This window comes from Ictalurus punctatus, chromosome 26 (genome assembly GCF_001660625.3).
Source record: "Ictalurus punctatus breed USDA103 chromosome 26, Coco_2.0, whole genome shotgun sequence".
NCBI classification, from domain to species: domain Eukaryota; kingdom Metazoa; phylum Chordata; class Actinopteri; order Siluriformes; family Ictaluridae; genus Ictalurus; species Ictalurus punctatus.
The window spans coordinates 8,641,002-8,657,210 of NC_030441.2; the positions used below are offsets into that span (position 1 = coordinate 8,641,002).

The window sequence follows — 16,209 nt, forward strand, 5'->3', positions numbered from 1 at the left end:
ACAAATGCTGTACTAACGCACGCAATCCAGCACTCGAGAACTATACGAAGCAGTCAGTGTCGAGTCAGTGTGGTCTCAAACAGTCTGTTAGCCTTTTTGATGAAGGTAGGCGTCTTGTAAAAGGAGCCGCTGCAATTTAAATAACCGATCGGAGAAAATTTACTGTGCCAATGAAGATTGTGCATGAAATTGTGCTTCGTTAAAGAGCACAGTGATGGAATCAAGCCAAAGAACCGTTCCATTTCTCTCACGTGGCTGTTTTAAGGGTCATGTTTTTAAAATCATATAAATCAGCTTAAATGTTAAATCAGGTCTAAGAATAAAGCGCATAAAGTCATAAAAATGGCTGAGAGAGAGAGAGAGAGAGAGAGAGAGAGAGAGAGAGAGAGAGAGAGAGAGAGAGAGAGAGAGAGAGAGAGAGAGCGCAAGAGTCTATATACTGACAACTCATCTTCTGTTGAATCTTTATTCATGCTACAAAAATTCTTGGGAACCTAGAACATTTAGGACTGAACTAAATACCTAGACAGCATGAAAAAAAAAAAAAAAAAAGATACTCTTATAATGCAAAAATTGCGATGTCTGCTGGTAGGAGAGCTATATACACATGCATACCTTTGAACAAAATAAACGAGGTAAATAAAAAGGTACTTTCCAAAACAAAAATCCCACTGAGGGTCATAATGGAAGCAAAATTCGGCATCAGATATTTGGTCTAAGCAGAAACAAGAACCGTGAAATGGAAACATGAAAGTGGAACAGCTGTAAATCGTCCCAAAGTTTGTTTCATGAACGGAACAGTGATGCGAGCAGGATAAACAAGACACGGCCGCTTGCTGTCATGTACCGAACGTGACCGACTCCCACATGTGTATGATACTGGAACTGGTGATGGAGGAGGAAAAAGGTGTAACTGCTCTTCTCTCTTTTACAACGGAACGTGACTGAAAAGGTACGAGACGGATTCGCCGTTGTGGGTTCTCCGGATGGCCTCGGCTAAGATCATGGAGATGTCGATGACCTAGAAAAGATCCGTACAATTCATCAACCACATGCAGGCCCACGAGCACTAATAGAGAACAGCAAGATGCAGATTAAAAGTGTTTAGGAAGCACATGCTGCTTTTCCACTCAGCCAACCTTATAGTGAAAAACACCAAAACAGGACCAATCGATGTCCTTGTAGCAAATAAAACAACGATTACGCCACGAATGTGAAACGATCACTAAATATCATTTTGATTTAATTCCTCAGATTTTCACTGATGATTCATTTGAGCAGATTTGCAAATCTCAAAGAGATTAGGTTTTAAAATTTTCATTTGTTTATTTATTTGCTTAATATGTTTACTGCAATTGTATTATATTAAAATATATATATAATTTATCATTACTTACCGAGTTACAGACTTATTTTGCTAGAAATATTATACTTATGCTTGCAATACCATCAAAAGAATGAATAAATGATTCCCTGATTCAGGCGAGAGCGCCTTTTTGCTGTTGTGAAAAAAAAAATCTCCGACACATGCACTGTAACCATAACAACGCTCATACTAGTTCTAGCTAATACTGGCTCAATAATTAGTTACGCTGCAATGTTGGAATACTGGCTGTAAAATATTTCGACTCAGCATGTCGTAAATCTCCGTATATTTGCTCATTAACAAGACAAATTTTTCCACCGTCGTCCATCTTTGTTTTTCTCACTTGCCCTCCAAATTGCAACCTGATTGGTCGGGAGCGAAAAGTACTCCACTGTGAGCCGCTTCCCATTAGATTACATGGAGAATGTGCCAATCATGAATGCAACCTATATTCGCCTTTAATGATTGGAGTTATTATAATTATAGTTTAAGAATACCTGAATTTTGGGGCACTGCTTCATCTTCTCCTCCTGTGGAATGGTGTTGGTGACAACGACGGCCTCGAAGGGAGCGTTGTTGATGCGCGAGATCGCAGGACCCGAGAAGATGCCATGGGTAAGAATTGCGTAGACCTTTATAGCACCGGCGGAGATCAGCCTGACAACAAGAAAGAAAGATTGAGAGAGTTTGATGTTGACCCCATTGGACCTAGCACAAATTCATCCACTTTTTCAAAAAGCTTATTTACACCAATCAGACATAACATTAAAGCACTGAGAGGTGAAGTGAATAACATTGGACACCTGTCAAGGGGTGAGAAATATTAGACAAAAAATAAACGATCAATTCTCTAAGTTGATGTGTTGGAAGCAGGAAAAATGGGCAAGTGTAAGAATCTGAGTGACTCTGTCAAGGGCCGAATTGTGATGGCTAGACGACTGGGTCAGAGCGTCTCCAAAACACCAGGGTCTTGTGGGGTGTTCCCGATATGCAGTGGTTAGTACCCTCCAAAAGTGGTCCAAGGAAGGACAACCGGTGAACCGGCGACAGGGTCATGGGTGCCCAATGCTTATTGATGCGTGTGGGGAGTGAAGGTTAGCCCGTCTGGTCCAATCCCACAGAAGAGCTACTGTAGCACAGATTGCTGAAAAAGTTAATGCTGGCTATGATAGACAGGTGTCAGAACACATACTGCATTGCAGCTTGCTGTGTATGGGGGCTGTGTATCCACAGACCGGTCAGAGTGCCCATGCTGACTCCTGTCCACCACCGAAAGCACATAAAATGGGCACGTGGGCATCAGAAGTTTACCACGGAGCAATAGAGGAAGGTGGCCTGGTCCGAGTGGCACCAGGATGCATTATAGGAAGGAGGCAAGCCGGCGGATGCAGCGTGATTCTCTGGGCAATGTTCTGCTAGAAAACCTTGGGTCCTGGCATTCATGTGGATGTTACTTTGACATCCTTTGACATTCATGGCAACGGTATTCCCCGACGTCAGTGGCCTCTTTCAGCAGGATAATGCACCCTGCCACACTGCAAAAACTGTTCAGGAATGGTTTGAAGAACACGAGAAAGAGTTAAGGTGTCGACCTGGTCTCCAAATTCCCCAGATCTCAATCCGATCGAGCGTCTGTGGGACGTGCTGGACAAACAAGTCCAATCCGTGGAGGTGCCAACTTGCAAATTAAAGGATCCCCTGCTAACATCTTGGTGCCAGATACCACAGCATACCTTCAGAGGTCTTGTGGAGTCCATGCCTCGAGGAGGCAGAACTGTTTTGGTGGCGCATGGGACACCTACACAGTATTAGGCACTTGTTTTTAATGTTAAGGCTAATCAGTGTATATAATGCATTAATCAGTGTATATAATGCCCCCCCCAGGTTGTATTGGCTACTGCAGAATCTGACTGGCCAGCGTTTCACTAGAAATAAGGTTAATAATTTATATCACAATAGCATAGGGATGGATACATTATTCCGATATACACATACATTATCCTGAATGAACAGACAATGTGCCACTATGTCAGAAAGGTTCACTGGGCATCTAGTCTCAAGGAGTGCATTAGGACTGGAATCCCCAGAGACATCAGATGCATTTCCAGCCTTCATTCGTTCCTTTTGGGAAACATAACCAACTATATTGCGTAAACCACGCCCACTTCAGATTTAAATCCGACAACAAAATACAGACATGGACATTTGGAGCACTGAACAGAGACGCCATTTTCTTTCACCACTAATACACCATTAGTGTCAAAAATGTCTTTCCAAGTGTTTATACTAACATGCGAAAAAATGACAGTTACATCTAAATTTAGATTATTTTTTCCTCTTCGGTTTTATGCAAATGAAGTGTACACAGTAAAATGGCAAATCCAAACATGTTCGAGTGAATTCTTCAGACGAATCCTACAGTGCGACTTGTCCGTTGTGAACGTGAACGAGTTTCTCGTGAGGTTTTATACAATCTCATGGCTGTGTTGTGTGTTCATGGTTGCATTTTTTTTTTTTTTTTTTACATTTGGGATGGGCATTGTGTTTTGACCTACTTATCAGCAGCGTGGCAGATGGTTCCACACGTGTCAGCCATGTCGTCCACCAGGATGGCCACTCGGTCCTTTACATCCCCTACTAGCACCATCCGGTCCACCTCGTTAGCTTTCTTGCGCTCTTTGTGAATGAGCGCAAACTCCACGTTCAGCCGGTCGGCGATGGAGGTCACCCTGCGGACACGTTTACAGGCTTAAACTCACAAATAATCATGTTTAAATGAGTAAACGTCATCCTCAGTTGGGACAACAGCTCGATTGAACATTTTCTCAAATTTTCACTTGGTGCGAACTAGTCTTACTCGCTGAAACTGACGCACATGACGGAATTCTCAGATTTATTGAAAATTCAGGGTCTTCAGAAGACGTATACTCATGCTGCCTTCTGAAGAGGCCACAATTTCAGACTGAGGAAATATTACTGAAACCTGAATGCAGCACAGGCTCAGCCATGATCTTTTGAAGACTTTTCCATCATTGATTTTTACACTTTCCTGACTGCCTATATTTGGTTTTCTTGATCGTTTTAGATGTCTTTAAGTCGAAAAGATGAACAGTGATTTCCACTAGTACAAAAAATATGTCTAAAGATAACAAATGTAGCTGTTTAGTAGCTTGGCCTATACCATTCTGATGAGGGAATACCCAATCTCTTCAGTTCATACATTTCCACTTTTCAAAAGTAGTGCCACACACAAGGCAGTTCCAGCTACATTAACAGAAAAGCCCACCCTGAATGTCTTGGATTTAATTTGCATAATTAATATGTGGAATCCAAGTTGTATTCAATACAGAAATTGAGTTGTTTTTTAAAAAAAACTTCTTTCACTGACAATTTTGGCTTCCTACATTTCCCACAATGCAGTTGAGCCATCAGTGGGATCTACCCCTCGCTTCATGTCTACCTAAAGAGAGTGTTGTAGCAGCGCTTTAGTCCTTTAGTGTGTCCGACTCTGCGCAAACAGATATACACTCAGCATCCACTTTATTAGGAACACTATCTAAGCGGCCAATCGTGTGGCAGCAGCGCAGTCTGTAAAACCACGCAGATACAGGTCAAGAGTTTCAGTTTATATTGACATCAAACATCAGAATGAAGAAAATGTGAGATTCTCTGTGACTTTGATGGTGGCATGGTGGTTGATGCCAGATGGGCTGGTTTGAGTATTTCAGAAACTGCTGATCTCCTGGGATTTTCATACAGAACAGTCTCTAGAGTTTACACAGAATGGTAATGTGAACAACAACCTGTTTAGAAAAAAGTGTTTTGTTTTTGTTTTTTTAAAGAAATGAATTCTGTCCTTTTTCCAGTCTTCAACTGTCCAGTTTGGGTGAGTCTGTGCCCATGATAGTGTCAGATTGTTATTCTTGGCTGACAGGAGTAGAGCCTGATGTGGTCTTCTGCTGTTGGAGCTCATCCACCTCAAGGTTTGATACGTTGTGCATTCTGAGATGCTTTTCTGCTCACCATGGTTGTAAAGAGTGCTTATTAGAGTTACCATAGACTTGATGTCATCTCAAACCCCTCACTAACAAGGTGTTTCAGACTGCAAACCCTCAGCTCACAAGATGTTTTTTGTACCATTCTGTGTGAAAATTCCAGGAGATCAACAGTTTCTGAAATACTTAAACCAGCCCATCTGGTACCAACATCCATGCCATGGTTAAAGCCACAGAGATCTCACTTTCCCCCATTCTGATGTTTGATGTGAACATTAACTGAAACTCTTGACCTGTATCTGCATGATTTTATGCATTGTGCTGCCGCCACACGATTGGCTGATTGGATAATTGCATAAATGAGTAGGTGTTCCTAATAAAGTGGAGGTTGAGTGTTGTTCAAAAGCATCAACCTTCATGCCAATACCACCATAAAAACCACTGCGCTTCTTATAGATCGTTAACTAGCCGAGCCAAATCCCTGCCGTACCTCGGCAGCATTGTGTTCTGGAACGTGGAGTCCAACGTTTGCCCTCTCCACTGGATATCTCATTAATATGACATTGAACATCCTCAAAAATGAAGGGAAAAGAGGCAAAAAGAGGGGGTTTCAGGTTCTAATTGCCTCATCAGTATCAATTTATAAACAGAATAAAACATTCTAATAACTCTTGTGTCACATTCAGCACCCCCCCCCCCCCCCCTGTAATTAATTATAATTCTACAAAAATGCCTTTTGAACCTGTACTGTCAGTAGATGAAGATTAATAGCTTTATTGTAAGTGATACTGTGAATACTTAATCCTTGGACAGTGATCATGTTCCTTCTATGAATGATTCATACTGTTTCCTTTTCAAGCAAAATGGCTTTTAACTTAGAACTAAAATACCTTTGAAATGATTAATAGATGAAACATGATGACTGGAGTCGAGACTTGCATATTTCAAAACGATGATATTCGGTTGTGGATCAGGTGGTATAGCGGGTTGTCCACTAATCGAAGGGTTGGCGGGTCAATTCCCGACCCACATGACTCCAGATGCCGAAGTGTCCTAGGGCAAGACACTGAACCCCATGTTGCTCCCGATGGCAAGCTAGCGCCTAGCATGGCAGCTCTGCTACCATTAGTGTGAGTGTGTGTGAATGAGAACCAGTGTAAAGCGCTTTGTAGAACCGCTAAGGTTAAAGCGCTATATATGTGCAGAACCATTACGATTTACAGTAAAGCGATTTATTATCAACCCACTGACAACTCACAGACAACTGCGTTCGTGCAGATATTATCGAACCATCAGAGAATAAAAAATGCTCTTAGTGAACACCAAAGCAAATCCTTAGTCAAAGCTGACCTGTTAAACTTCTCCGGGTCAGCCTCAAGTGTTTGACCCCTGACCCAAGCCATGATCAAAATGGTAAAAGATTACCTTTTAGCTCCACCAGCGTCAGGCGACACGATAATGCAGTTTTTCCATTCAGGAATGTTCTCTCGGATCCACTGGAGGACTGCGGGTTCTGCGTACAGGTTGTCCACGGCAATGTCGAAAAACCCCTGGAGGCCGAACGACAGCACATAGCACCAATTAGATGACTGAAAGAGTAGCTCATTTTTAACTGCTTTGTAGGATCAAGAAATTTTTGCTAGAATTTATACAACATCCTTCCAAATGATCGAACATTTTTCAAACGACCTCTTGTTTTGTGCTATGTTCTTTATACATCATGTAGTGCTTACCCTCTGATTTATTAACTATTAATTGATAAATAAATATAAACGGATATTAAGGCAGCTGTAACATTTGTGTGTGTAGCAGAAAAGTCTGTTGGGTCGTTTTTTTGGTTTTTTTTTACGGCCCGCGATGGCGCTCAAACAGGCCTGAGCTTGAGCCGGGTTATTAGCACTGGAACAGGGATCGTGAGGAACGTAGGACTGTCAGGATAACTAAATTTAATCGGACGATATACTGCCTCAGAAATAATTGCGATAAACGATATTATTGTCATTTTAAGACCATGTTATGCCTCTGATATAATGACAAGATAACAGCATAATAACGCAAGTACGCCTTTTCAAAGAGCAATGAAGTTTTAACTCTGAAGAATATTCAGTCCAAAAAATATTCGACTGTCAGATATGAAACATAACCTAACCCTATTAATTGGGTTAATTGATTAATTGGGTTATAATTTGGAAAACAGAATGGTCCCAGAAAGGTCAGTAGAAATATTATAAGCGTGCACATACAAAAATGTCTGCAGGACTGGACAGAATACACACACACACACACACACACACACACACACACACACACACACACACTTCTACACCATGCATTTTCCTGGTGAGCTTCGACACTATGCCGATATGAGTATCCCTTTTGATTACAATCATATTTGACCCCATTTATAAAAGACTATGATAAATAAGGGCCAATACGCAAGAAAATAAAAATTTGCACGTTTGCACTGCATGTGAAGTCGTTACCTGGATCTGTGAAGCATGGAGGTCCATGGTGATTATATGGTCTGCTCCGGCTACCGACAGCATGTTAGCCACCAGTTTAGCAGAAATCGGTGCACGGCTCTGAAAGGAAAACAGTGTTTTTTTTTTTCTTTAGCTTAAACGCTGAGCAAACACATTGCTATTATTCTTATTTTTACACTCAAACCAAACAGGATCTATAGCTCAAGCTGGAGTTTCAAAATCAACTGAGATAGAAGAATTTTTGGACATCAGTGCCATTAAGTAACGTTAAAGTCGATGAGGCGCTCGGTTTTTAAGCCTAGTGTGCTGTGCAAAATGATAATGTTTCAAGAAGTCTGCAAAACATGTGACGAGGTTTACTCACATGGTCAATGTTAAAGCAGTAAAGGAGGTCAAGCTCACACAAACCCTGTTTGAAGCCTTTAAACCGTGGCTGTTTTGTTTTTTTCTTCTAGCGTAGCTGTGAATGCAGCCGAACTAACTGCTATAATGCGAGTATATTCGCTGCTCGTAGGTTATTGGAAAGCTTAACGAGTCAGAGTTAAGTATTCCCTCAACAAATTAACAACACAATAATTACCATCACATTCACTGAAATGTTCTCTAATCTACTGATAAATAATTATCAGTCCTCAGCTTGAGGCCAAACCTGCCGTCTTAAAAGTCTCACGCTCAGCAAGACTTAAAAGAGGGCAAAGATCGATAAAATCTATACAGCTACATGTGTGATTAAACGCAGGTTAAAAAAGAAAAAGAGAGAATAATAATTTCAGCATACTTTGTCCTTTTTGTCCTGCCGGGCGTAGGGGAAACACGGGATGACGGCGGTGACGCGTGATGATGAAGCGATCTTGCATGCATTGATCATGATCAGGAGCTCCATGAGGTTGTCATTTATTTCCCCACAGCCACTCTGTATGATGTACACATCCTCGCCTCGCACGCTCTCACCTATTTCCACACTGCAGCAGACAACACCACGATCATCGTCGGCATCATCATTAATATGAAAAAAATATTCTGACATCAACATTCATCGTCAGTTTGTTTTAATAGGAGCAGAGTGTTTTGCATTAGCAGGCAATTCACAAAAGCAATGTTATTTCTGGCTAATGAATATAATGGCTTTCCATCATCAATTCTCATAATGCATTAAAGAAAATACACACATGCTGTAAACCGTATCACAGACTGACTGGTATGATATTATACTGCCTTATATTAATGGCACCATGGCACACGTCTGAGTATTGCGGTGTATCGTTGGGTGTCAATGCTCACGAACTTTAGTGTTAAAACCTATTTTAAGTCATTCCCGTTTCATATTTAAAGTAAGTTTTTACATTTTAAGGTTACATGGCTAAGAAACGTATTAAATGAATGCCTCATCCCACCCTCAAATTACATTTTCAAACAACAAATTCCCTCAAATTACATATTAAATCAAAACTGATGAACCTGGAATCACAATCATTATATATGTGTGTGTGTGTGTGTGTGTGTGATTGTGTGTGTGCATGTATGTTCAGAATCTCACAAAAGTGAGTACACCCCTCACATTTTTGTAAATATTTGATTATAACTTTTCATGTGACAACACTGAAGAAATGACACTTTGCTACAATGTAAAGTAGTGAGTGTACAGCTTGTGTAACAGTGTAAATTTGCTGTCCCCTCAAAATAACTCAACACACAGCCATTAATGTCTAAACCGCTGGCAACAAAAGTGAGTACACCCCTAAGGGAAAATGTCCAAATTGGGCCCAATTAGCCATTTTCCCTCCCCGGTGTCATGTGACTTGTTAGTGTTACAAGGTCTCAGGTGTGTTAAATTTGGTGTCATCGCTCTCACACGCCCTCATACTGGTCACTGGAAGTTCAACATGGCACCTCATGGCAAAGAACTCTCTGAGGATCTGAAGAAAAGAATTGTTGCTCTACATAAAGATGGTCTAGGCTATAAGAAGATTGCCAAGACTGAGCTGCAGCATGGTGGCCAAGGCCATACAGTGGTTTAACAGGACAGGTTCCACTCAGAACAGGCCTCGCCATGGTCGACCAAAGAAGTTGAGTGCACGTGCTCAGCGTCATATCCAGAGGTTGTCTTTGGGAAATAGCCGTATGAGTGCTGCCAGCATTGCTGCAGAGGTTGAAGGGGTAGGGGGTCAGCCTGTCAGTGCTCAGACCATACGCCGCACACTGAATCAAATTGGTCTGCATGGCTGTCGTCCCAGAAGGAAGCCTCTTCTAAAGATGATGCACAAGAAAGTCCGCAAACAGTTTGCTGAAGACAAGCAGACTAAGGACATGGATTACTGGAACCATGTCCTGTGGTCTGATGAGACCAAGATAAACTTATTTAGTTCAGATGGTGTCAAGCGTGTGTGGTGGCAACCAGGTGAGGAGTACAAAGACAAGTGTGACTTGCCTACAGTCAAGCATGGTGGTGGGAGTGTCATGGTCTGGGGCTGCATGAGTGCTGCCGGCACTGGGGAGCTACAGTTCATTGAAGGAACCATGAATGTCAACATGTACTGTGACATACTGAAGCAGAGCATGACCAGTACGCAGTATTCCAGCATGATACCAACCCCAAACACACCTCCAAGACAACCACTGCCTTGCTAAAGAAGCTGAGGGTGAAGGTGATGGACTGGCCAAGTATGTCTCCAGACCTAAAAGCTATTGAGAATCTGTGGGGCATCCTCAAACGGAAGGGGGAGGAGCACAAGGTCTCTAACATCCACCAGCTCCGTGATGTCATCATGGAGGAGTGGAAGAGGATTCCAGTGGCAACCTGTGAAGCTCTGGTGAACTCCATGCCCAAGAGGGTTAAGGCAGTGCTGGAAAATAATGGTAGCCACACAAAATATTGACACTTTGGGCCAAATTTGGACATTTTCACTTAGGGGTGTACTCACTTTTGATGCCTTTAGTTGTTTAGACATTAATGGCTGTGTGTTGAGTTATTTTGAGGGGACAGCAAATTTACACTGTTACACAAGCTGTACACTCACTACTTTACATTGTAGCAAAGTGTCATTTCTTCAGTGTTGTCACATGAAAAGATATAATCAAATATTTACAAAAATGTGAGGGACGTACTCACTTTTGTGAGATACTGTATGTATGTATAATTATATGAGATTCTACACAGTGGTATTACTTTGACAATCAAGCGAGAATGCTTCGATTTCTAAATAGTTTTTATGATGCTTATGATCATGGCCATAAACTTACGTTACTTGTTAGCGATGTTAGCCTCATAAATGGAGTAGAATACTAAAAGAATAAGACTTGGACACTTAGCAAGTCCTGGCTAAACAAACATGCTAACTGTGGTGGAAAAGTTCCTTTTCCCCAAATCATTCCTTTATTTTCAAGCTCATTATTAAACAAACCTTTAAACAGAGTTGATTATGTCCTTATAAAAATGTTTAAGTTGGATTAGCATCGCAGCTAAGACCCGAGGCAGATTTCTCTCTTCAGTCATGGAAGTATCTTTTATTTTATTATTATTATTTGTAAATCTCTCGTTTTAAAGTAAACGTTTTCAGCTTGGAAGGACCTCAAGAGATATTTGGAAGAAAGTATTCTACAATATAACCTTCTATCTACAAATGTATATGTCAAGTGATCAAAACATATTAATGCTCATATGCTCTATGAGCATTAATATATTTTGAGCACTTGACATATACATTTGCATGTTTGAACATTAAGAGTCTGAGATGTGAAAAAAAAAAAATCAAGTCAGCACTTGTAGGAAAAATTCCTGACAGGAGATTGGCCTCCCATTGTTTATCCGTCTACGACCGTGCTGTGTCACGTGAGGGGACAAGAACAAGGGACAATGGCGAATCCATTAGGAACAAAAACAAAGCTCTACATGTGAGATTGGGAAGCAAAACGCATTACAATCTTAAAAGTTCTCTCATGACCTGAGGGAAGAGCTAGCAATGCTAGTTTTCAGGACTCCCCTAGCTTATTGTTACCGCATATCTAGTAGCAGTAAGTCGAGGAGAGTAGCCTAATTTAACTTGCATATATATTTTTAAAAAAACACTACATTATTATGTTAAATACAATTATTATGTATAATAACGTCCGTTAAGATTATGTACCAGAAGAGCCTGCTAACTTGCCAACTCCTTCAGTTCTCTCATGATCTGAAGGAAAAGCTAGCGATGACAGTTCCTGAGATACCTCAGGGTCTACAAAGGTTTTCATGTCTAGTGGCAGTAAATCAAGGCTGCACGTTTAAAGCGTCATGAAACGCTAAACTATATTTTCTGAGATTTTAACAGAGGTGTTCGTATCGCACATCATAAAAGGCAATCTTAGCATCCGTTAATTTAAACTGTAGGAGAAAGCTAATTTTCAGCTTTTTTCTGCTATTTTTGTCTTCCGGGTTTAAAATCTCGTCTTGTTACACCTCACAAGCAGTGACCTGGCAATGTACTATAGTACTTCGATGACGTGTCGGTGTCTCATAATTATCCATGCGCCTGCGTGTTCTTATCCTATGACAAGATGCTATCTTTTAATTATTCATGACGGCACGTGGTGCTTTCCTACAGATGTAGTAGACGAGAGGCATTCAAATGGGTCGCAGGTGTTTGTTTCAGTGGTGTGAGAGTTCGAGTGTGTTTTCTTGGGAGAACTATGAGAATTGGAGAAAGGTGGACTTCAGATTTGCTCAAGAAAGCAGTTTGCGTCTAAACAATGAAGCGGTACTAAGTCCCGAGGACTTTTCCATCCCTTCAAATGAGGTATATTTCTAACCAGGACAATTTTACTTGCCTGTTTGAGCTAATTAAACCGCTTAAAGCTCCGCAGGCCGTCGCGCGCAAAACTATACAACGAGAGTCCACGTTGAAGGGAAGAGCCTTTTATTCGTGAAAAGCTTAAGCCTATTAGCTAACTACCATTCCGACACTTCTCCCATCCGTGCTGCCTCCGGTTTTATTTGATGTTTTCTTCCATAGTCACACCAGGGGCTAATGGTTCAAATAGATAGAGCAGATTCCCTGTCACACCCACTCCCCCTCCCTTCTTCGCACAGCCATCCACGCCCATTTAAGCTGTATTTTTCAAAAGCATTGCGAGAGAGACTTCAGCTGAAAGAGGGAGGTTTCATGACCCTTTAACAAAAAAATCCCCATGAAAAGGTTCTGGGAAACATTATTACACATAATAATGTCCACGTTTCTGCCCGAAAAGTACCAGTGCTAACAGCACAAGGCCTGCCTTAGTTTTAGAGGTAAAAATGCTTTTGAAATACAGGTAGATCTTCAAATGGTAATCCTTGAATCATTTACGTAATTATTGTCAATAAATAAATAAATAAATAAATAACCAACCTAAAAGCTAACCAATTCATGTTGAACCATGAATCCCAACCAGGAGTCCCAAAAACACTGGTTTACCCAACCAACCCTGACACACCGACAGTCTTTTGAGATAACGGTTCTTGCGCCACACTCGGGGTAATGGGGGTAATTCACGAAATGTAGGTAAAGCTTTGTGGACAGATCTTGTTTGTAGATTAGTTATTTCAGTACTGTTCAGCTAACCTATGATCACAAGAAATCCCGTGCAACAGTCCGCAGGAATTTCAGGCTAACAGAGCCATTTTATTATCCAGTTAGTTAAAGCAGTCAGCTATTTAAACAGTGATAACCATGCACCTCGTTTATCCATTTTAACAAGGCTAATTATGAAATGGAGTAGGCCCTGAAGAGTTAAGTTTAAACTTTTGCAATGTGCATCCAAGCTTCAGACTTTCTGTCCGAGACTTTATATCTTAACAGGACGGCCTTTCTAATGTATCCAATGCTGCACAATGCCGTCACCATTTCTCTTCTAGCAATGTTCATAGATGAAAAATCCAGCTTGGTCAGACCACCAGCTGCTAAAACACAGGCTGAACTGGTCAAATTGGTAGATCATCTTCAGGTCAAATTTAATTCAGTTCGAATCTTTGCCAGCTCATAAGTTATTTTCCAGCTTCCCTATTACTTAACCAAGCTGATCAATAAAGGTTTGTAGCACTGTACAATCTAGCATTAATGGCAGTAATTCAGAAACAGTTTCTTTTCTACCAGCAGGTGAAGACTGTCTACCAGCTTGGCCATCTTGGTCTGTGTTTTGGCAGCAAACAGCTGGTCAGACTGGTGGATTTTTGCAGCACGAATGCCCACCTTGATTGACTTTGGTGTACCTTGATACTGCTTTTAAATATCCGAGTACTGGTCAACAGCTGATACTAACTGGTCTGATCTATGTAAAGCATTGGGTGTGATGGTAGTATGGTTTCGGTTGTGTCCCAGGTTAATGCGAAATATCATTCGTTACATGTATTTATGCCGAAATTGCCATCAAATTAGATCCGACACCAATCCATGGTTGAGTTTCATGGTAGTATTGACCCTGATACTAATACTCAGCACCACACTGACCTGCTGAAGGAGGGGAAAAAAAAAAAAACCCATCACAGAACTTCTAATGGTTTCCATTACAAACCATTACTGGTCCTTAATGGTATCCATTAGACATAACATGGCACCAATAGAAGATGGACCATTACAGTTTCCATTAAACCAATACAATTCCCATTATAACCATTACAAATTCTACGAGGGTTTCGATTGGTTTTTTTCAGCAGGGTGGTGCATCCCTAAATGTCCACCTAACACCCTCTGAGATAAAAGGTACCGTTACCCTGTAGCCTTCCTTGTTATTAGGGTGCTATGTTTTATACCTATTTTGAAAAGGTTTCCAAGTAAAACATACAAAACATGTTAAAAAGGTACAAACATAACCCTTTGGTCACACCACTTTAATGATAAGGAAAAAAATACAGCTTGGTACCTTTCTATCAGAGTGCATTACTATTGTATTTGAATGTACAGAGAGGACTAATCCAAATCTAAGCAAATCCTGCAACCTTGTCACGTGGCAATAAGTTATCTGAATAAACTGGATGATAAAGTGCAAACGTGGAGCCATGATCATGTTGCGCAATATTAGCATTTAACTTGCAGGTCTCCAGGTAAACATGAGCAATTATCCTCAGCAGATGCAAACTGGTTTATGGGCAGTTATTTACCCAGACAACCTGGATAAGTGAATTCCCTGGCTGATCCGGGGCATGAACCTGATCGTGCGCGTGCGTGCGCGTGCGTGCATGCATATGCGTGTGCATATTTTCAGTATATTAATCAGCTCGTTCTCAGAAACGTTCAACAGTACAGTTAAGAGAAATCAGCACGTGAGCGCGCTGGAATGAGAACTCGGCTTTGCAAACACGCGCGATTTAAGGTGCACGTGCTTCCACACACTTTCAAACTGGCTCCGAGTCGGGATTAAACACTCACCAAGTCTCCTGATTGCTGAATTTTTTGGTGATCACTTTGCCCAGATCGAGCCCGAGGCGGTCGGCCACTTTCTGGGACAGGTCATGGTGGGAGCTCCCGCTAAACAGCACGATGTTGGGCATTGCAGAACCGCACGCGCGCTTTTACAGGTACGCACAGACGGGAGGAAAGAACAGTAAAGAAATAAATAGAAATCTCCAATGTACGGAGTTGAACGGATTAAAGTGAACGAAAACAGCACCGCGGCATGCTAGATAAGCGCGGAGAGACCGAAGCGCACGAGGAGGAAGTGACGTAAGAGCGCGAGATGAGGAAGCGGAAGTGCATGACTTTTTTTTTTTTTTTTTTAAGAAACAAGAATATGATAGGGCGCGTGGTGGCTCAGTGGTTAACACGTTTGTCTCACACCTCCAGGGTTGGGGATTTGATTTCCACCGCTACCATGTGTGTGCATGTTCTCTCCATGCTGCGGGGTTTCCTCCGGGTACTCCGGTTTCCTCCCCCAGTCCAAAGACATGCATGCTAAGCTGTTTGGCATGTCCGTAGTGTGTGATTGTGCCCTGTGATGGATTGGCACCCTGTCCAGGGTGTACCCGGCCTTGTGCCCAGTGAGAGCTCCATCTAGAGGTAGGGCATCCGAACAGCTCAGGCAGGTCCAGAGAGCAGAAAGTGTCAGGATCACTAGCATCTCCATAAAATCATATGCGGCTCAACAGAAAGAGAGAGTGAGGTAAAGAGAGGGAGAATTTGTTAGGTAAGACTGTGTGCTTTGCGTAAAAAAAAAAGTCTACTCAATGTAAACTTGAGTAAACAAATACTTTTTAAGCCTACACTTAAACACTGAGACTGTGTCTGAGTCCCGGACACTAATTGGAAGGCTGTTCCATAACTGTGGGGCTTTGTAAGAGAAAGCACTTCCCCCTGCTGTACCCTTCACTATTCGAGGTACAGACAAAATTTTGATCTAAGTAGGCATGGCAGATCAT

The 16,209-nt window shown here is 41.6% G+C and overlaps 1 protein-coding gene across 1 annotated transcript; it reads right to left on the minus strand.

Annotated features, from left to right (window-relative positions):
* Positions 1-455: 455 nt before the first annotated feature.
* Positions 456-15,349, minus strand: prps2 (phosphoribosyl pyrophosphate synthetase 2). Its single transcript, NM_001201074.1, is given in 7 exon segments — positions 456-1,021; positions 1,864-2,023; positions 3,922-4,095; positions 6,787-6,911; positions 7,845-7,943; positions 8,623-8,806; positions 15,224-15,349. Coding segments are annotated over 7 exon segments (957 nt in total). The 5' UTR covers positions 15,346-15,349; the 3' UTR covers positions 456-928.
* Between the last annotated feature and the right edge of the window lie 860 nt (positions 15,350-16,209).